This window comes from Ursus arctos, unplaced genomic scaffold, assembly GCF_023065955.2.
Source record: "Ursus arctos isolate Adak ecotype North America unplaced genomic scaffold, UrsArc2.0 scaffold_13, whole genome shotgun sequence".
Lineage (NCBI taxonomy): Eukaryota > Metazoa > Chordata > Mammalia > Carnivora > Ursidae > Ursus > Ursus arctos.
The window spans coordinates 43330751-43352752 of NW_026622797.1; the positions used below are offsets into that span (position 1 = coordinate 43330751).

General features: G+C 42.0%; 1 protein-coding gene across 1 annotated transcript in view; it reads left to right on the plus strand.

The window, feature by feature from the left end:
- The window catches only part of ROS1 (ROS proto-oncogene 1, receptor tyrosine kinase), a 118502-nt gene that overhangs the window by 92049 nt on the left and 4451 nt on the right, over positions 1-22002 (plus strand). Inside the window, exons 37-43 of the mRNA XM_057311122.1 lie at positions 304-466; positions 2083-2147; positions 3083-3212; positions 9013-9110; positions 9326-9529; positions 10489-10623; positions 15785-15948. Coding sequence (XP_057167105.1) covers positions 304-466; positions 2083-2147; positions 3083-3212; positions 9013-9110; positions 9326-9529; positions 10489-10623; positions 15785-15948 — 959 coding nt within the window. The remainder of the gene's footprint in view (positions 1-303; positions 467-2082; positions 2148-3082; positions 3213-9012; positions 9111-9325; positions 9530-10488; positions 10624-15784; positions 15949-22002) is intronic.

Consider the following 22002-nt stretch of genomic DNA (forward strand, 5'->3'; position numbering starts at 1 on the left):
AAAATAAGCTACAATAAAAACTCTTGAGGCAGGACCTACACAGGCATGTTTCTATCACGATTATGGTGCCTTGAAGTGATATGACATGCTCTGTCTGTGTTTTGGAGTAGGGAAGGGATATTCTGGTTGGTGGGATGGGGGGAAATAGAAACGCAAAATTCCATGTCACTATCTTACATAGAACCGTGTGTTGCAAAATCATGAGATTTCTCTTTCTCTTTCTCATACTCTTTCTCAAACACTAACACCAACACCAACATGTAAACCAATGTATTTTGGGACACCAAAAATATTATTTTCCAGTACTCTTCCAACCCAAGAGGAGATTGAAAGACTTCCTGCCTTCCCTCGGGAAAAACTGACTCTGCGCCTCTTGTTGGGAAGTGGGGCCTTTGGAGAAGTGTATGAAGGGACAGCAGTAGACATCTTAGGAGCTGGAAGTGGAGAAACCAAAGTAGCAGTGAAGGTAATGTGGATCTTTTAATTCCTTGACATGTTGGGTCAGCACATTTACATGAGTTTGCATGGATAAAACTATAATGAAATATGAGTGATCTCAATTGAAAAGAGAGCTGAAGGTGGGAATCCATGCATGATAACAGAGATGACAATGTTTCTTCCATTTCTTCCGTAAGCTCTGTAATTTGTAGTTACCTCTATGGCTACTGGTTCGCTAAGACTCGGCAGGCAGTTTTTCCCTTTGAATATACTCTCAGAGGACCGGGGGTGGGAAGCGCATTCTCCATGTCCCCGTATGAGGGCAGGGAGCAGAGAGTTGCTGGCCATTTGGCATCAGTTGAAGCTACACGACTCTGCCGTCACAGTGCGAGAGCGGCCCTAGTCAATATGTGAGCTCAAGAGTGCGGCTACGTTCCGGTAAAACTCTATTTATGAACATGGAAATGGGAATTTCATATCATTTTCACATGTTAAGAAATATCCTCTTTTTGACTTTTTTCCAGCCATTTGAAAATGTAATGTGTCACTTATACCTCAGTAAAGCTGGAAAAATACAAAATTAAAACTGAACAACTATTTTCAGAGCTCAAGCTGTGCAGAAGTAGGTGACAGGCTGCGTTGGTCTCCAAGCCATCATTTGCTGACCCCTGCATGACACAGTTATTCACATGGGCTATTGAATATAGTTTTAAGGAAGTGTGGGTAGACTCTCATATTTGTATAAAACCTTTTGATCTAGGGATGATGAATCTTTTATGTAATTGGCCAAAATTCTGACCACTGCTCGTTAGGAATTTGTTGCTTTGAGGGAAGGCTATATAACCAGAAAGGTTGGCAAAATCTTCCCCACTGCCAAATGATGTGATCTAAAAGTGCTTTAAAATACTCTAGCCTCACCTGGTGTAAACAAATATTTATTTTTCTCATGTAATGAGAGGACTGCTGGTTTTTGGTGCAGTACTCTTGACTGTGTACAAGTGTGTTGCCTCATGATCCCAACGTGGTTGCCAGAGATCAGGCATTACATCTTCATTCGGGTCAGGGCAAGGGGGAAAGATGATGTTAGATGTATATGTTCAAAAAAGTGAAAGTTTTCCAGAAGCCTCTCTCCCCTTTAGCAGTTTTCCCCTTACACCTCATTGACCAGAACTGACACAGACGACCACCCTTATTTGTAAGGGAGGCTGGAGAATTACAAAACACAATTTTCCTGATTCATTTAGACCAATTGTCTGGGACTGGGCATCTTGCCTCTAAGAAACAAATTAGGGTATCATTAGCAAGGAAGCAGGAGGAAACAAATATTGAGTAGAAAACTAAAAATTAAGAAACTGGCCTACGTACCAAATTTGTTCTGTTTAAAATTCCTACATTTTTGGAGGGAATTTCTGTAAATGTCACTGGACCTTTTGTCTTTTAGGCTTTCCCACTTGAACACTAGTTCTAACACCGGCTGAGTTTTGAATGAGTTTACAGAGCACACACACACGTGTATTAGCCATGATCTATTTCCAGCTTTCGGGGTGAATATTACAAAACAAAACAAAGATTGTCTCCGTTAACCCACTGAGCTCACAGAAATGTCTGCTATACTGATTCCTGGCTTATTTTTATGCTGTCTAGACTTTGAAGAAGGGCTCCACAGACCAGGAGAAGATTGAGTTCCTAAAAGAGGCACATCTGATGAGGTATTGGGGCTCTCTGGCTTCATTTTCCCTTCATAGGAGTAGAAAGCTTTTATATCCGATTGGCAAATTGTTAGCATTCAAAACGACCGGACGTCACAGATCACGCCCCAAATAAACATGGCTGAAGTTTGAACAGAAATATGTCTGTGGTGACAAGTGTTCTATAGAAACTGGTCTTCCAACAGGCAGTCCTCAGGCAAAAGTTCTTCCTTCCTTTTACCTTCAACAAGCAGTGTGTTTCGCAAGTGATGTCTGAAGCCATTCAGCTTTCAACATGCTTGTGTTCTTCTAAACGTGTGATCGTGGCTGGAAAATCCAGAGCAAGGGAGAGCTCGAAGGACAGGGATGTCGATGAAAATACCCTCTGTCTCAGTAATCTTGTCTTCGAGGTTAGAGTCCGTTGCTGGTCATGAAAATGGCTCAGAGGCATCTTAAAGGGAGGGCCTGAGGCAGTGGTCCCCGGGGTCCCAGCTGTGGGTTCTAAGCATTGGATCGGGGCTTCCTTGGTTTGATGTCTTGAGAAAATGGTTGAAGCCAAACCTGCGTGTCTGAATTGTCTCTCCAAAAGGAAGAGAATAATGTCACATACTTGTGATGACTGCAAATGGAGTGCTTTCAAATATCTTTTGAAGGGTAGTGGTTAAGATTCCTTTCTTTACCAAAACAGAAACTACTTGCTGTGAACGTTTCTTCTAAAGATCACCTAGTCTCGCCGTGTGCGCTGGCCACTAGGGGTTGCCGTATCATCTCTCTACGCACGTGGACCAGCACTTGGAAAAGGAGACTTGCATTTATGGAGAGAAAAACAAAACAACCCCTCCCTCCCCAACAGGAGTTTTGAAGGAAACTGGAGATAAAGAATTGCTCCATTTCCTAAAGGCTCTCAGCAGGGCTCCTCTTGCTCTCACGTCATCCTGTCTCTTTCCACCCTGTAGCAGGTTTAACCATCCCAACATTCTGAAGCAGCTTGGAGTTTGTCTGCTGAATGAGCCCCAGTACATTATCCTGGAACTGATGGAAGGAGGAGACCTTCTCACCTATTTGCGTAAAGCCCGGATGACAATGGTAGGTAGGAAATGGGGTCCCTGTATTGGTTTTGTGATGCAAGTGCCGTATAATTTCCCACTAAGTTTCTTTAAATTCAATAGGCTGCAGTTTGGGCTGCTGGTAGGACCTCAGGAGACTCCTGTGGAAAGAATTCTTGTATTCTCTTCAGTTGAATTAGGACAATTAGAATCCTGGGCTAACTTCTGGCATTTTCTGGTTATTTGAGGCTGTTTTTAGTCTTTAATGGGAAAATAGGTACCTCACTCCTTTAAAATCATGTTTTCTGAGGAACAGATGGTGTGGCGTTGGAAAGGCACATCTTTCTGTGTACTTAATCTGTATCTCTGTCTGTCCCAAACTGATACTTGCAAGCCCTGTGTCTTTATTGAGTACTCTATGTCCCTACCCAGTCGGCATATCTGTTTGGATTTTCGCAGGCATCTCAAACTTGTGTTGGCCAGAACAGAAATCTTGAGTTCATACCTCCTCCTCCATGCCATCTCTCCGCTTCCTTGCTTTCTCTTCCACGACCACACTAACAAGTGCAGCCGGCTTCGCAGTTGCGCCCACGGGAAGCAGGACTCCATCTTGTCTTCCCTGGCCTTCTCTCCTCGGTGCTCCCCTGCAGCTGTACCTGGCTCAGCGCAGACACCGCCGAGACGGTGGAATCAGGGCCAGCTGTGACAGCACCTGTGTGAACCTACCTGCTATCTCAGACGAGAAACACATGAGACAACACGAGACACTAATATTTAAATCTATGGTTTTTTAAAATTTGGTTTTTATTTCTATCAAAGTACACATTCGATGGCTAAAACACTGAAATATAGAACAAGGTTTATAGTGAAAGACTGTCTCATCCCCACACACCAGGTGTCTCCACGTTTCTTCTGGTGTTTACCTCTATGTTCCTCCATACTCTGTATGCTGCTACGCATGGAATTTTTTCAATCTTGGGGGGAATCTCCTGACGCCCTACTATGAGAGATGACATTTTTTTTTAAGATTTATTTATTTATTTATTTATTTGACAGAGAGAGACAGCCAGCAAGAGAGGGAACACAAGCAGGGGGAGCGGGAGAGGAAGAAGCAGGCTCCCAGCAGAGGAGCCTGATGCGGGGCTGGATCCCAGAACGCTGGGATCACACCCTGAGCCGAAGGCAGACGCTTAACGACTGCGCCACCCAGGAGCCCCTATGAGAGATGACATTTAACACTCTTAGACTGACTCAGTACCAGCCCACACCCCACCAGCTCTACACATTGAAAAGTTTGTTCCCCCATCCTCTGACGGTTATCACAATTTTCAGATACATCAATAGTGCAGACTTACATTACTATGACTATTACTTGCAGCTGAGTTACTCAAATGCTGTGATTATGGGTTTTTTTTCCCCATTGGACAAGAATATTAAATGCCTCTTTTGTTTCCCCCATTTGCTTCATTTTTTATATACCTCAACTCTTTGACAGAATTGTGGCACTTTTATCATTACGGTGAATAGATCAGCTGACCAGCACCTAACAGGTTTTTTTCTTGGACACTCTCCTCCTGGAGCCGATATGGGTGCTTGTCCTCTGGGCTCTCTGCATAGCTGTTATCCTTGCGGTTCCCTTCACATTTACCCTGCTAATTTCCTTGCTGGACCTTAGTTTCCTCTATTCCATGACTTTTTTGTTCTGTGGTAGAAGAGAGAAAGCACGAGAAAGCATGCATGTGAGGCAAAAGTCTCCTCTTTCCCCTCTTTTTGACAAAATGTCTTTTTTTCTTCCATCACACTTGATGCATAAGCTGGCTGGGTTCTAGGCTGAAACCCCCTTTGTCTTAGCATTCTCGTTTGTACAGTCGCCTTTAAGAAGTCGTATGTCATTCTGATTCCTGGACTTAGGATCAGTGACCTGCTTTTGGCCCCTCCTCTCTGGGAAATTTTAGGAACTTCTTATCTGTGGTACTTTTTACCAATCCGGACACCCAGTCTGGAAAATCACCCCCTTTAGTTCTGGGATTTTTTTATATTATTTTTTTGATAATGAATAAAATTCTTAGTCCCCTGTATTTCCTTGTTCTTGAACCTCTATTAGCCAGATAAGAGAGCACTTTGTTTTATCCTTTTGTTCTATTGGTTTTCTCTTGTTTTCCAATTCTGCATTTGTGCTCCCAATTGTGGTAGATTTCTGTAACTTTTAAAAGAGAATTTAAAATTTTAATTTTCCACAGACTCATTCTTATATTTTGATTGCTTCTTAAAATAGTATTGTGTTCTCTTTTTCATATGGGCAAAATCTTCTCTAATCTTTCCTAGGACACTAATTATTGTTTTTTTAAGTATTAATTTGCTTCCTGCATTGTCTTGGTTTCCTTTATCCTCTTTGTTCTGGGATCTGTTTGTAATGTGAGAAGTTTTTTTCTCCAACGTTTGTTGATTTGTGGCTGGTCTTTCTATTTAACAGTGAGGCCCAAGAAGTTGACTGGAACCTGGTGTCTGTGGCAGCTTCCTTTGGTTGTCATGTGGGACCGACCCAACCTTTTTTCATCGGGGGTCCCCGAATCGTCTAATGACAGTATCTGGGTGTCTTCCCTGGCACACCCCACTTTCCGCAGGGGGGAATCTGCTGGTCTCCTGCCTGGGCCATAAATGCCTAAGCCTCAGTGCAGGGAGGTGAGCGGGGAGGGGGTTAGACATCCGAAGGCTGAGTATACGAGCTTTCATTTAATATTCCTCTCCATTTTCAGCACGGTGTCTGAGTGTGACTGGTATCTCTGAACTTGGAGTTGTGCTGGTTCTGTGTGTGTGTGTGTGTGTGTGTGTGTGTGTGTGTGTGCATGTGTTCTGCAGTGGAAAGCCTCCTGCTGTGGTGGGAGGACCTGGGATCTACTTAGCTCCTAAAATAAAACTTCTGAACATTCCTCTTGCTTCCAGGCTTGCCGCTCACCCCTGCTTTCAGAGATGCCTGTTGCCTCCAACTGCAGAGCCTTTCGGGGCTTTTCTGGTGAAACACAGCCTAATTCTTGCCTTTCCCCCTGCAGGCAGCCAAGTTGTCTCTCGGCTCTGCTGAAAGACCACCCCTCCATCCGCTTCGTTTCTCCAAAATGTTTCATGCACTAAATTTATTTTCCTGATGTAGTTGTCCTCCTGAGGTTAAAAACAGTTTCCCTATACTGTCATAGTGAGGTCTGGGGAGAAAGTGGGACTAAGAATGCACACCTAGTCCCCCATCTTTAACAAGACCATTTATCTATAGGTTGTGTTTTGTTTGTTTTGGGGTGGAGAAGAGGGGATGAAATGAAAATCTGGGCCAGCTCTTTCCAAATTATTCCTATTTAGTCAGGATCCTGATGGTTCTACTGATTGGTTCTCAAGTGTTCTTCCACTGCCTTTCCTGAGCAGGACAGCTTCCGTGCCTCACTGTCCTCACTCCAACCGGTGGGCACGATGCTGTTAGGAGCTGAGAGCCAGAACACCACAGGCTCGAAGTCCCCATCATGCTGAGGTCTCTTGGAGCCAGCCGTTTCTCCACAGGGAGTGCTCAGAAGCAACATTCCAGAACAGCCACGCGCGTCCTTCTCCCTATCCCAGCTCCAAGACCGCAGTGTTGAGTGGAATGTATCAGGATTGGCTGTGTCTAGCCCCATACCTTAGTCCAGTCTTTCATTCTCAGGATCTCAGTTTCTTCATCCATAAAATGGGATATTGAATTGAAAATGTTCTCAGGCTCTTTTTTAGCTCTGATATCCTAAGATTCTATTAAGACAGAAGAAAGTAAAAAAAACAAAATAAAAAAACAACCTATCAAAATAGTATAAATACATAGCCAGATACAATCAATGCATCATTTTTTTGCTGCGTGTTTATTATACAGTGGTGAAGGATGTGGCTCTTGCTTTCAAGGACTTTGTCACATGGTAGGGAGGTAAGTCATATATAAATAACTCATGTAAGGTAGAAGGTAAGAGGACCTATTGGAGCGTAGTAAAGATTGTATCATGGAAGCCCAGAGGAGAGAGGTGATTTCCAACTGAGGAGACTTGGGAAGGCTTCATGGAAGAGTCTTCCATTTGAGACACAGCTGAAGTAGGGGACAGAACAGTCTCTGAAACCACATCTTCCCACATGAGTCATGAAAAGCTATGACTAGGAACAGACCCAGAGGGAGGTTCAGTATGTCTGGGGGGTTGGCAAGAGATGACAGGTGACAGCCGAGGGCAGCAGCATCTGAAGTCAAGGAGCCCCAACATGGGGTGATGAGGTATCCCAACAGGTTGTCACAGGGGCTTTCAGGAGCAAGGGATAGTTAGACACGTAGGCAGGCAGGCTGCATTAAAATATGTCCGCAGGGACCGTGATGCCAGCCACCAGCCTGAAGTTCAGAAGCAAGATTCCAAGTGAGGAGCGTCTTCAGTCGAGTGGGCTTTGCCAAGAGCAGAGCAGGATTCCACTCACAGAGGGACCAGTGAACCAGTCGGGACACCCAGCAGGGACTCAGACACAGGCCAAGAGACCGGTGTCTGGTGTCTGCTGGACCCGAACAGTGTTGCGGGGGGCACTGATTCCTGGGAGTAAGATCAAGCCTTGCTATCGGACCGAGGTGTGGTCGAGCAGGACCACGGTGATGTTGAATCTGAGAACATGGGGAATCTTCCTGGTTTGGGGACAAGACATGAGCTCGTTGGGGGAGGCAAGGGGCGCAGCACTGGAGAGCACTCATCTATGAGAAACTAAGGGATTTCTAGGTTGGGAATCATGTGAGATACTCAGTGAAGGATGTGGATGGAAACCAAGAATAAGAAGAGCATTCCAGAATGGTAGCAGAAATAAAGAGGAGCGGTTGAGAAATGCAGAGCAGGTATAAAGGACTGCAGGTGGCCCAGTGTGGCTGAAGCATAGATCAGGAGAGGAAACGCTAGGGGACCTCCCGCGGAGGTAAAGACAGGAGGCTGCAGCCTGCGGCCAGCATGGAGGCTGTGCTTAGGAATCTCTAATAGGCTCCCCAGGCAGTGGGGCCCAATGGAGTGGGCTCGTTAAAGCACCAGAGGCTGGAGACAAGTTTGGGATGTGTCAGATAGGGAGGATAATGGCCCGAACCAGGGTAATTGCAGGGAAATGGCGGAAAGACAATTTATGAATGTAACCTCGGGGAAGGAACTTTGAATTTTTTCCACATGGTACCAGTAAAAACTTCCACTGGCTTTTTTAATGTAGAAATCACTGCAGCTGGTATAGGCTCAACTCTAGATGCATGCTGGCTCTCATGGAGAAGAGGAGGCATCTGTGACCTTGAAATAGAGTGCTGGTTTATGTGGGGGCTCATCTGAGGAACAAGCCCTTTGTCATGACTGACATTACAGTGTGACAGCTAGTAATTAAACTAGCTAGTACTGTTTAAATTATCGTGATTACTTTTTACGACGGCAGCTATTATTTGTTAAGTGCCTGTTGTATACCAGCCAGATTCCGTATCTTACCTCACTTCCTACCCGGCCGGTATTATTATTATTCCCATTTTACGTATGAGAAAGTTGCTTAGTGAATTCAGCTACGTGAGCAAGTTCACACAACTCGTAAGTAGCAGAACTCGATTTCAAATCTTGGTCTGTCTGACCTGACACCCTGCGATCCTTCTTATAAAGATCCCATTTGGCCTCTGTCTACTAAAAATAGGCTTAGTTACATTCATTTCAGTAGAAAGTATGCAAATCTAGCTCTTTTCCTCTTTGTTTGAATTCTTGTAACTGTAACTAAATGTACCTTTAACACATCACATATATGTTTTGTACAAACTGGAAAAGTACCTGTAACTTTTCTTTCATGTCTTACAGTTCCACGGTCCTCTACTCACCTTGGCTGACCTTGTAGATGTGTGTGTAGATATTTCAAAAGGTTGTGTCTACTTGGAGCACATGCACTTCATTCACAGGTACAGTGCTATTCTAGATACGAGGTTCCTAACGGGCCTTGACACAATAATCACCTGTGGTTGGGGTAAAACCTACAAGATAATTAAACATTTCATTACTTCAAAATAACAAAAGTTTTTGTAAAATGTCTCTCTTCTCTAAAGACCTACTAGGACTCCTTGTCTGATCTCTGGAACTTTATGATTAGCATTATTAAACATAGCTTCTGCCGCAGGGATCTGGCAGCTCGGAACTGCCTCGTGTCCGTGAAAGAGTATACTAGTCCATCACGGGTAGTGAAGATTGGGGACTTTGGACTCGCGAGAGACATCTATAAAAATGACTACTATAGAAAGACAGGGGAAGGCCTACTCCCCATTCGGTGGATGGCTCCAGAAAGTTTGATGGACGGAATCTTCACTACTCAGTCTGACGTATGGTGAGTTTAACAGGACACGGAGGAATTCAGGCAGAACCAGCCAATGTCAGAGACAGAAGGGACTATAAGAGGTCATCTAATCTTGTGAGACCATTCCTGAGTCTCAGTATTTTCACCCCTCACCCTCATCAGTTTTGATCCCTTATCTTACTAGTGTATGTGATACAGATACATTTACTTCAAGTATTCTATCAGTGTCCACAAATGTGGTGGCTATGACTAATAGGAATTGTACATACGACTCGATGTCCAAGTATGTGTCCAAATGCCTACTCTTTTGGGATGTGTGGTCATTGGTTTATAGGTAGAGTTTAAATCATGGATCTTAAAAATAATATGACATTGGGGAGGGTTGGACATGTACTTATTATTAGAATAAGGCCACTCATATTTGCTCGCGGACCCCAAATTTTGATTAGAGCTACTCAAAATGTAAAGATTTGTTCAATAACTTTTAAGCTGGACTGGCCCCAGGCAAAATCGATGATGAGATAAAATTGGACCTCAGTGTTGCCAGTTCACATTCATGCCTTTCCTCTCCACGTCTACTAGCATTCAAACGCAGGGGAAAAAAGGTGAAGTGCTTTCTTGCTTACCTCCGCGTTAGCTGCATGTTGATGCTATGAAAGCCTTAAGTAATGGAGGTCTGCAGTGCAGTTCCAGCTGGGAAGGAGGAGCAAAGGGTGTGTGTGTGTGTGTGTGTGTGTGTGTGTGTGTGTGTATGTGTGTATGCCCCAAGCCTTCCTATCACCTTTGAAGTGTTGCTAGTAGGCAGTTGCTTTTTCTACTTTTTCTTGAGGTCAACTTGCTTTTAAGTCTCCCATTTGCCTTTTATGGGGCCAATAATGCCAATCACAAAGTAGGCCCCAATAGCCCCGGGAATAATTACATTGGACAAACTACTCTAGACATGATGTTCGTAATAAGGATAATTAAAGTAAACTCTTTAACATCCTTAGGTCTTTTGGAATTCTGATTTGGGAGATTTTAACCCTTGGTCATCAGCCTTATCCAACTCATTCCAACCTTGATGTTTTAAACTATGTGCAAACAGGAGGGAGACTGGAGCCACCGAGAAATTGCCCTGATGATTTGTAAGTTAATTATGCTAAGATAAGCACCTAAAAACCAAAAACATGTGCCCATGCAATCTTACGCCTCACTGGCATGGTTTTTTAAAATAAAAACTGGAATTTATATATTTGTGTTGTCTACATAAAAAGTCAGTTGATTGTAACATTTAATTTACTAAATGCGCGATGGTCTCTTTTTATATATACATGATATTTCACTTCAGAAACAAAATATAGAAGAGTAGAATATATTCATACTCTTGATAGATGAATTCTAATGAAGATAAAAGCTTTGTGTGGGTGTATACACACATACTCATTTAATTTGGATGATCTAATTTGGCTAATTAACCTTGATTTGCATATTGGGAGATTGTATTAAATAGGAATATATTGTTTAAAAGTTGGATTGCCTCTGTTGATGCAGCTGATATTGGGACATAGTAATATTAAAAATTACAGAGGTTGTGATCTATTTATGAACTTAAACAAAGTGACCAAGAATTAGTGACTCGATGAAACCGAACCTGACTGCTACTGAAGTCTAATAAATTCGTGATTCTCAGGAGTAAGCGTTTTGATCTAATTATAAAGAAAAATAAGCCCAGTTATGTTGCTGAGTAAATCTGTCTTCTTGCAAAAAACCTCAGCAGAAATAACGAGTTTCGAAACTTTTTCTAAGGGATGTTTGACCCCAGAAGTTTCAAAAGGAACAAGTACTGAACAAGTTTAAAGTCCTCTGTTACGTGCACAAGCAACATATTATATGCAACGTGTAGGTGTTTAAACCATGGCCCCAGCTCTTCGGCATCTCCGAATGTCTTTTGAAAGAAAAGAAATGCACATGGAACAGTTGGATAACAAGCCGACATGTAATCAAGTGCTAAACTGTGTGGTACAGACAAGTGCAGAAGGACTTAGCAGTACGCGGCTACGCACCACGGCCCTGCTGCCTTGACTATGTTGTGGTCTTTTAGAGGATTATTCAGACGGGAGCCAAAGGATGATTAAGAACTGGGCACCTTGGTAGGATGTTCTACTGGTGAATGTTTTTGTGTTATTTAAACCTTCCAGCCAGAAGAAGGAGATTGGAATCACTGCTTGTTTCTGACTGAGCTTTTATAGACTCTGGGACATTTACAGGATCGGACGCACACATACGTGATCAAGTCTGGTGACCGTGCTTAAAAAGGATGCATGGTCCTTTTGGAAGAGATGGAAAAAATTCTGGAAATAAGTCAGAAATGATACAGAATTTGAAAACCTTTGGTCTAGCATTTGAGGAAAAAGCCCAGCATACTTAAGCATGAAATACTTTTTTATTGGTTAGCAAACTAATCCCTGCTTTGCCTCTTACCTATCAAACACTCAGAAATTTTCCCCAGAATTTCAGGCACACCACATTTTTATTATCCTGTTAGAATTTTATCTGGCCTATTTCCCCCAGGGGGCACCAGGTACCTCCTCACAATTACACAGTTGTTTTGGATAGGCACTTTAGGAATCCATCGCTGAATTATACATTTTAATCGATGTGTTCATTTATTTTGGAGAGGATGGAGGTGGATAATTACTGGACGGTTGTAGAGCAGAACAATGTAGGTATGTTGAACTTTGCTTTACCAAGATGTATCCAAATATGCAACTAGGAGGAGGAGGAAGAAGGGATGCTAGAAAAGTGCTAGAAAAACATTCCTGTTTATAGGCAAAGATATCCTATATAACATTTATGTTCTATATTTATATAATGTATACTTATGTAACTTCTATCACTATATAGCTTAATATTCTATATAACTTTATGTTGAATAATTCATTGGTTGGATACATTGTTGCCCTAGTTTTATAAAAACACAGTTCCCTTAAAGCCCCAAATTTCCATCGGCGGCTTTGGCGTTCATCTGAACATTGGTCATTAAAAAGTAAACAATGCGCCCCTCCTCCTGAGGGTTGCAGGCTCTCAGAGCCCCGGGAAGGGTTAAGGACGCACCGCCAACCAGGAAAACAAGTGTGCTAGGAAATGGAGCTCGCAGCCATGCCATTCAATCTGGCCACGGCCTTAAGTTGTCATGATAAAGATTAACTACTCTCCTTAGAGTACAGAGGGAGCTGATTTGTATTTGAAGCAGTTCTCTGAGATCACAGGCCCAGCTTAGAGGGTTGAAAGTCTGCGCTGAGCCTCGCTGCACCTTCTATTCACGGCCTAAATGCTCAGCACCTGGATGCACTCTGGGTCAGGTGAGCCCATCGATGGCTACGTGGTGCTCAACTATTAATGGAATGCAGGAGTTCAGAGCATTCCTGCCCTTCTTTCCGAAGCCTGGGATGTATGGTGGAAAGCCCGATCCTCAGTCTTCTCGTCAACTTTCAGTTTGCACGACATCCATGCGACTCTTGAGAAGAGACGGGAGCAAAGGGCAATCTACTTCAAGTGAGGGCTCTTTGGGGTTCTCTGACAGGTGTATCACAGGGGCAACTGAAATTACTGGAGAGAATCTCAAACGTAGGAGGCGGCGATGGGAGGGCACGAAGGTTCACCGTCTTATTTTTACCTCTTAAAAAATATGTACACCTAGATGCTAATTGAGTCTCTTTGGGATTGGGTATAACGAGTAAGGGAGTTCTGGAAAATCTGTATTTTATGTGCTTTGTTTCAATACCTATAGAAACTCATCCCCTTCATACTGAAAGATACTATGAAATTCTCATCTGTTGAATTTCAATTGCTTTATGAACTCAAGGACTTTAATACTCACAGAGACCGATAATGAACATGGCTAATGAATCTCATGCTATTTTAAAAAACACTGAGGCAAAAAAGAGTAAAGGGTTGGCATGGCAAATGGAGGAATTTGAACCTGAACACTTAGCCAAGTGAAATATTTCAAGTATGAGTGAGTATTTTGTAGAGCTAGAAAAACCAGGCTAGGGAAATTTTAACAAAGTGAATGAGCTGTAAGTTTATTTAGAGTACTATGCTTGAATATTTGTAACTGTAACTTAGCACAAGTGCAATATTGAATTGTGACAAGTGCATGATTGTAAGGGAAGACCCAATGCCAAAGGTATAGCTGCTGTTGCTAATTTACCAGAAAGATATGAGAAATGCATTTTTTAGGAGTTGCTAAATTCATAAACGCCTTTTCATCCCATTGCCAGCTCAATGCTGTTTAAGAGTAAACTGCACTCTTTCTTTTTAAATGACTATCGCCTTCTCGCGCTCCTCTTTTCTTGATCTAGGGCAATTCCCTGCTCATTTGCTCCCGGATGGTGGGAGAGAAAGATTTGATATACTATCAGTTCATATATTTTTGCCATCAGAAATTTAAGCTTAATGATTGGGTTCAATGTAAATGAAAACCACTTAGACGAAAGACAATAGGAATGTTGAAATAAGTTACAGGGATTAAACAAGCGGTTGAACTTTTGGAGGGCCATGTGAGTGGGTGAGAAACAGACTAAGGGGCGACTGTAGGGATCATTTCTTCCTCCTTCCACCCTCCTTCCTTCCCCCTTTCTGTCTTCCTTCTCACTTTTTCTTTTCTCTCCTTCTGAATCATCTCTATTAAGTATCTTGAGTCCTTTATAGAAATGAAGCAGGTTAGGGGTGTCTGGGTGGCTCAGGACATTAGGCGGGGGCCTTCAGCTCAGGTCATAGTCCCCTGTCCTGAGATCCAGCCCTGCTTTGGGCTCCCTGCTCAGTGGGGAGCCTGCTTTTCCCTCTCCCTCTGCCAGCCACTCCCCCTGCTTGTGCTCCCTCTCTCTCAAATAAATAAATAAAATCTTAGAAAAAGGAATGAAGCAGGTTGTAAATAAACAAGCAAAAAACTTCATAATTAACATATGGCAAGTGTTGAGAGATTCTATTTACTTTTTGGTAATCTCTTTGAATCGCGACTGTATTTTCAGAAGGGATATGATTCTTATGACGAAGTATGCTTTCTCCTTGCATCTCTTAGGACAACCCTTGGGTGAATCATCAAGATTCTGCTTTAACTATTGGTTTAAACTGCATGATCGAATATAAGTTATGATATTTTATTTCAGAGTCTAAGCATCCTTCATTCTATCTTTTATCATTCCTGTTTTTAAATGAGAGGTTATAAAGAAACATGTAAAAGATAGGTTCTCAGCCATGATTCTCATTTTTAAGTAGAACCAAGTTTGGCACTCTTATGCCGAGAGTGTAAATTCCTTGTTATGTATCTGAAGTCATCAGATGAATGCTGGAAAATAGACCAATATTAGGTTTCCCCGTAATACTCTGATATTGAGTCCCAACTCTGACCTGAGGCGCTTGTCAAGAAACGAAAGAAATGACAGCGGGCTTTGCATGCTATCCAATGATGGAACGGAGGTTTTCCATGATAATTTCTAACATAGAGACTAGCTATTTTAAATACAATACCTATAATGATTTCTTGGTCATCGTCGCCTGGTGATTGAACACATCCTTACCCTACTTAACCTGATAGTATAATGAAGACTAAAAGCATTAGAATTGGATGTTTCTATCTCAGGTTCTGCCAATAAAGATCTATGTGGCTTGGAGTAATCTTAGATTTTGTTTTAGATGTCAATGTATGAATGTAAAGTCTTCTTAGTTTTCAGTAATTTTTATAGCTGTAAATTGCCTTATGTGTTGAGTAATTGTTCTCCAACCATCTATTTATCTATTTATTTGGATTAATAACTGTTAAAAATAATAACTTTTCAAAAGAAATAGCTTTTCTTTTTCTTTTAAAGGTTTTATTTATTTATTTGACACAGATAGAGACAGCCAGTGAGAGAGGGAACACAAGCAGGGGGAGAGGGAGAGGGAGAAGCAGGCTTCCCGCCTAGCAGGGAGCCCGATGCAGGGCTCGATCCCAGAACTCGATCCCAGGACTCTGGGATCACGCCCTGAGCCGAAGGCAGACAGACGCTTAATGACTGAGCCACCCAGGCGCCCCAAGATATAGCTTTTCAACAGAAAGTTGTCATGTAGCAAAAGTAGTAATATTGCAAGCTACTATTAAATCAGAAACCAAAGATTTTTTCTGTTTTATTTATATTAATTATGGAAAACTGGCAAAAAGTCAAATGTGTCGCCTTCTAAAATGACCTTACATGGACTACCAGCACTGGCTGCCTAATGATCTCCAAGCACCGTTTACTTTCCCGTCTTTACCTGTGTATCCAGGTGGAATCTGTTGACCCAGTGCTGGGCTCAAGAACCTGACCAAAGACCCACTTTCCGCAAAATTCAAGACCAGCTGGAGTTATTCAGAAACGTTTCCTTAAACAGTATTTCTCAATGCAGAGAAGCAGCAGACCCCAGTGGAATCATAAATGAAGGCTTTGAAGGTAGGTTTGATTCTTCTTCAGAATTTTCTGGTTTTCTCTCCAGTGTGAATTGAAGAGGTAAAGACGGGATATCCATAGAAGACATTTTATGGTGAGTAAGAAGGATAATATACTGACACCACCCTCATAATAATGAAGTGCTCATTGTGCTCTTCTTTGGAAATTATTTTGATTTGTGCACTAAATTAAAGAAAGAATAGTGATATGGCCCCTGGATTTATCATCTAAGGTAGTAAGGAGGAGAATTAACATGTTAGCCTGTTTTTGTGAGATCTGTGTTCCTTCCCCTCCACCCTCGTCCAAGTTTCAACCTCAAGTGCAGAGCTGAGTTAATTATAGACGGTTAGCTGGTGGTACATTATGATCATTGGTCTAGGCAGGGCTTCTCCCTTGTTTGTTTAGTCCCTTTATCTCCACATTCTTCTCCTGTTCTACTTCCTCTTTCCTCTGGCCAGGCAACCATTCGAATGCTTTTAATGTATATCTTTTTATTTGTATGTTTTGCTGCAAAATGCATATTGTTTCGTACACACACATGCTGCTGTGTTTGTAAAGCTGCTTTTCTTATTCACTGAGCACTGTTTTTAAGAGCCATCCATGTTGCTATGTATATATCTAATCATTGCTTCTAACTGCTGAGTAATTTAGCAATGATTATTGGAGTGGCTCACGCCTCGTTAAGGTCTAGTGTGAGTCCGCAACTTCAGTAATTTGTAAATGAGGCAATAATCTTCTGGCACCATTCTACTGTGATGGACAGACTAACCGTTTTTAGTTCAATGAAAAGTACAAAATGGAACTAAAGCCCAGTAGTCACTTAATTCATTTCCAAAATTAGATTTAAAATATGTTCGCCTACTTGGCTGTAGAAAAGTGAATTCTAAAATGATCCACTCCACCAGCTCTAAAACTCCTTCCGGCTATTAAAAGTTCACGGGGCGCTTTGTGAATGCAGACATTTTTGCTTAGAGGTAAAGCTGGCAAGAAGGATGAGTCAGAATCTCTCCGAGATCAGGCCCCTTCCTCTTTGCAGCGACTGATGACGGCCTTGGAGGAGTCCAGACCTTTGCCTGGAGCAATGCTCTTGACGAATAGCAGGGAAGAATAGGAAGCGCAGGGTGAACATCTGCTTGTCTTGCAGGCTGTGTTTCTGAATATGTATGGGGGTAACTTAGACGCCATGACAAGCGTGGAAGTAACACGGATCATTTGGCTGCTTTAAATGAGCAGTAAGTGACAGACTGGCGAGGGCTGGAGCACGCATCACAGCCCTCATCAGATAAGCCTTGGTAATAGTCGCACCTGCCTTCTTATCGTGGAGCTCTGCGAATTCTGAGGGCCAGGGGCCAAGCCCCATCCTTCTGGAGGGTTCTGTGCATATACATGCCTGTGTGAAGATCACACGAGATAAGGAAAAACAGACCAGAAGCCATTCTAGATACTATTGAGTCCTTCTCATTTGCTAAGCATTTACTTAACGTAGTTCTCTAAATGGAATTTTGAGAAAATTTTTAAAAAATGATTTCAGCAGTTACACTGACTTGTTGGCAAGGCATAGTGTCAAGCACCTAAATTTAATGTGTTCCATTGGGCTGTTTCAAGAAAAGAAAAAAAAAGGAGACAAGAATATTTCTTTCCCTTGAGCAATTAGCATCAGTTTCTTTAATTTTGTCTATAAAGTTTAATAGCGAGCGCTGCTTCTATTGGCTGTCCCTGTCACAGGTTGCATCTCTGTCCCTGCTGTTCTGCGGAAGCTGTTCGAATCTGCTCCTCTTGGTCTGGTTCTTATTTGTGGTGACCTCACGTACGGAAACTTGAGAGAAACCACAGTCCGAGGTTGTTTACCAATGCGTAAAAAGAAATCTTTTGTTCCTGAGACAGATAAACGGCAGTAACTGAGTAGAGCCCACTGTGTAGACACGTGAACGGCAAGCAGAGAGTGGTTTTACTTACCTGGCGTTGAAAGCACGTTTTTCTTACTAAATCACTGCTCTTATCTCTGTAAGCAACACTTAACTGAGAAGACCCTGATTCAAATTTGCGACGCCTTTTGTAGACCTTATAAAATTCAGCACAATTACCTTTTTAAAGCCTTAAGAAATAATTTCTGTGTTATTTGACATCAATCATAAAAAGGATTCCTGATTCCTTTCCAGTTTTCCTTCGAACTTTTCCAATAATTAATCTCAGTAATTGCTCTCACTATGTTATTTTATAACTGTATCTACATTTTGAAGATCTGTGTTATGAAAGTAATTTATGTTTATGGTTTGAAAACACATAAAATTATCTAAATAGAATAAAAAGCAAAAGTTTCGTACTTCCTCTCTATCCTTACTCTCCAGTGCTAGCCGTAGTTAGCAACTTGGTTATATGCTTTGAGATATTTTATATGCGTATACAACCACTTACGGAAATATTCATTTATGTGTGTTTGTAAATGTATTGGCTGGATTCAGAGACAAAATTGATGTAATCTAGAGGACTAGGTGGGATATCAATTCTCTAGTCAGTTCTATACTATATTTTTTCTTATAAGTGAGCTGATGTGTAAGGATTTGGGGAGCAGGTGATTTATGCTACATCTTCTTCAGGGAGCGGGAGGCATTTTCTCTTGCCACCAAGAGAATCCATGTTCTGTGGGAGTCCAGAGGAAGGATGCCAAGTCCATATCATGTGTCAGAGAGTCAATAAAAGTCACTGGGAAGAGGTTACTTCCAAGCTGAGTTTTGCAGGGAGGTGAGAAAAGCAGTATTGAAGGATAGAAGGCACAGTCTGTAGAAAGGCAGGGAATGATAGAGAATGGGGCGTACACGGAACTGCGTATAGTTTATCACACATGAGGGTGGGAGATGGTGAGGGAGGAAATTGGAGGGAGAGTATTCATACATAAAAAATCAGGTAAAAAAAAAGAAAATTACTGGAAGCTGAATTAGTGAATGGTAACGGGTATTGAGAGGAGGACATGAAGCCCAGAGTTAGACGTTGTAGGATCTGGCATCTAATTGAGTGACAGAGAGAGGGGACAAGGATGAACCCTCGTGGTTTTGAAACTAGGTGGAAAGCGGTGCTCTTCCCAGAGATGGCGGGACATAGGAGGAAGAATAGCTTTGCACAGGTTTGGCTTGAACTGGCTATGGGCTAAGTGGAGAAGCCTCATATTCAGTTGAAAGGTCTGTCCTATAAATATAGGTAGCTGAAGTCAAGGGTGTAGATGAGGTCATTCAATTAGAGTGTATAGAATAAGAAGAGGAGTGGATGGTGGATGGGGCCTAGAGAACAGCTAAGATATTAGGGACTGGCAAAAAAAGATGGTGGCATGGAGAGAAGCCAGAAAGGGACAGGAAGGTCATAAGAGAGTATTGTCAAAGCCAAAGGAGAGAGAATCATGGAGGAGGGAGTGGTCAAATGCTGCAGAAGTGAAGAGTTCCAGGGGGATGCAAGGATCTTATAGTTGACGTGTATTGTATTTTAAAATCTAACTCTTTGCTCATGGAGTCCTTTCCTTCTAATGTGTGTGGACATTATACAGAAATCACAGAGGTTGCCATATGGGGTTTAAGAGGGCCTGAGAGCTGAGCTTTACCTCAGCCTCTACCAGAAGTCTCTATGAACCCTTACGAAAATCTTTTTACTATGTTGCATTTCTTAGTTCATCTGTGAGGCTGAGATAAGTAACAAACAATGCTCACGTTAAATATAGAGAACAAAACCCTTTTTGTGAATGGCTTTTATTTATTTTTCTTATCTTTTTTAAAATTTAAATTCAATTAGCCAACAAATAGTACATCATCACTTTCAGATGCCCAGTGCTCATCACATCACGTACCCTCCTTAATGCCTATCACCCAGTTAACCCATCCCCCCACCCACCACCCCTCCAGCAACCCTCAGTTTGTTTCCCGTAGTTAAGGGTCTCTCATGGTTTGTCTCCCTCTCTGATGGCTTCCCATTCAGTTTTCCCTCCCTTCCCCCATGATCCTCTGCACTGTTTCTTATATTCCACATGAGTGAAACCATATGATAATTGTCTCTCTCTGATTGACTTATTTCACTCAGCATAATACCCTCCAGTTCAGCTAATCTTACTGTAGCCCTTTTTTATGTGTCATTTACTGTGCTATGTGGGTTAACTACTAAATACTCACAATAGCCCTATGACATGGGCATTATTATATCACCATTTAACAGATGAGAAGCCTGAGATTTAGCAGTTTGCCAAGGGCCATACTGCTGAGGTGGGGCTGGCATATGGCTTCTGTTCCGGTATGCCTGGGGTATGGCTTCTGCTTTCAGCCTTCACAGAAACATGGTTGTCGTAAGGAAAATACCCACACGCTTTCCCCAATTTGTTATCAGTAGTGTGCTGTGCATCTAGGGATAGGGAAAGAACCTTCTACTTCTTTTTTTTTTTAAGATTTTATTTATTAATTTGACAGAGACAACCAGCAAGAGAGGGAACACAAGCAGGGGGAGTGGGAGAGGAAGCAGCAGGCTCCCAGTGGAGGAGCCTGATGTGGGGCTCGATCCCAGGACTCTGGGATCACACCCTGAGCCGAAGGCAGACGCTTAACGACTGAGCCACCCAGGCGCCCCAAGAACTTACTACTTCTGGCTTACTAGAAAAGATACCCCAATTTGTCCTGGTCATTTAGGTGCCAAGTTGTTGGCAAACTGAATTAAAATTCTAAATAATATTCAAAAAATAGTGAGGCAGACAGACATGCAGAATAATGATGCAGGAGGAGTCTAACAGGGAATATAATCAAACTCGGATCAATTAGATAGAAACAAGCAATGCTGCGCCATGACAGAAATTCAATTTTAGTAAAGGAGAAGTTCTCATTCTGTTATTTACGACTGATGTGAATCCTGAAGGTAAGGAATGGAAAGAGATACTGAAGTCACTAAAAATTTTGATTGTTGAGATGTAACTGAACAAAAGGGGCAGAGAGAAGAAATAGACTGGCAGGCAGAGTTTGCATATTTGCAAAGGATAGAAATCACAAAACAGTCCCTTCAAGGGAAGCCTCAACTTCATTACCTTTTTGTTAAGAGAGAATGTGTTTAACAATAGTTTACCGCTCTGCACACTGGTGGCATTTTTAGCAAAGCAGTAAGATGTCTGTCTTGACTGTTATTATTGGAGATACATAAGAAGGTAAGAGAGCCAATGGAAGGACTTTTTTTGAAAGAAAAAAAAAAAGCTGGGGGGTGGTGGGCATTAGAATTACAGGGAACAATAATACCATGCCTATCCTGTGGTCCTACTGACCTAATGGGGTAGAGAGGGGATAGAGAGAGATTAGTAACATATCTGGACATCTAGTAAAAATATCCCAGTGACTTCATCCAAGCATTTTTGTAAACATCACCTCATCAGTCCCAGAGAGTTCTACAGGAAACAAATCTAAATGCACTTCTGCTGTTCTAAACATAGCCAGTCAGCCGGCATATGTCTCGTCTGTAAATACCCTGTCTTGCTTGGAAGTCTTTATTTTAATATTTCCCTCTTAAAGAAAGGGTTGCTGAGTACATGCTATCTTTGTTCAGGATCTCTGCCTTAAGTCTGACCTGCAGGCTTTCTATTCAGTTTTAAACAAAAATAAACAAACAAAATACCCTCCTCCCCACCATCTCTCATAAGTTCTTTATGCAATAAGAAGAGGTACTGATTGCTGAAAGTTTGCCAGGGTCAAGTTACTAAATATTGCTCTAAGTACTCTAAACAAATGAAGGAGCTAGCTAATGATTTTTCTTTGGCGTACGGTGCCAGAATTTGTAAAAAGAATTTATCTGCCTTATAGAAAAGGTTTTTTCCAAATAACTCAGCAGGAGGCAAAAAAATAAATTAATTAATGAGTTAAAATCGCGTATGGATAGAACATTTCCAAATATGTTATTTAATGGATTAAAGGTATGACAGCCGCTGATAACATGAATAGGTAGAGCTTTATCGTACATTTAAGTTTTGAAATTTTCTCAATTTTCCTTTAACCTAATTTCTTTAAGCCTTTTCAGGAACACCCTAATTTCCTCAATAATCTGGGCCCC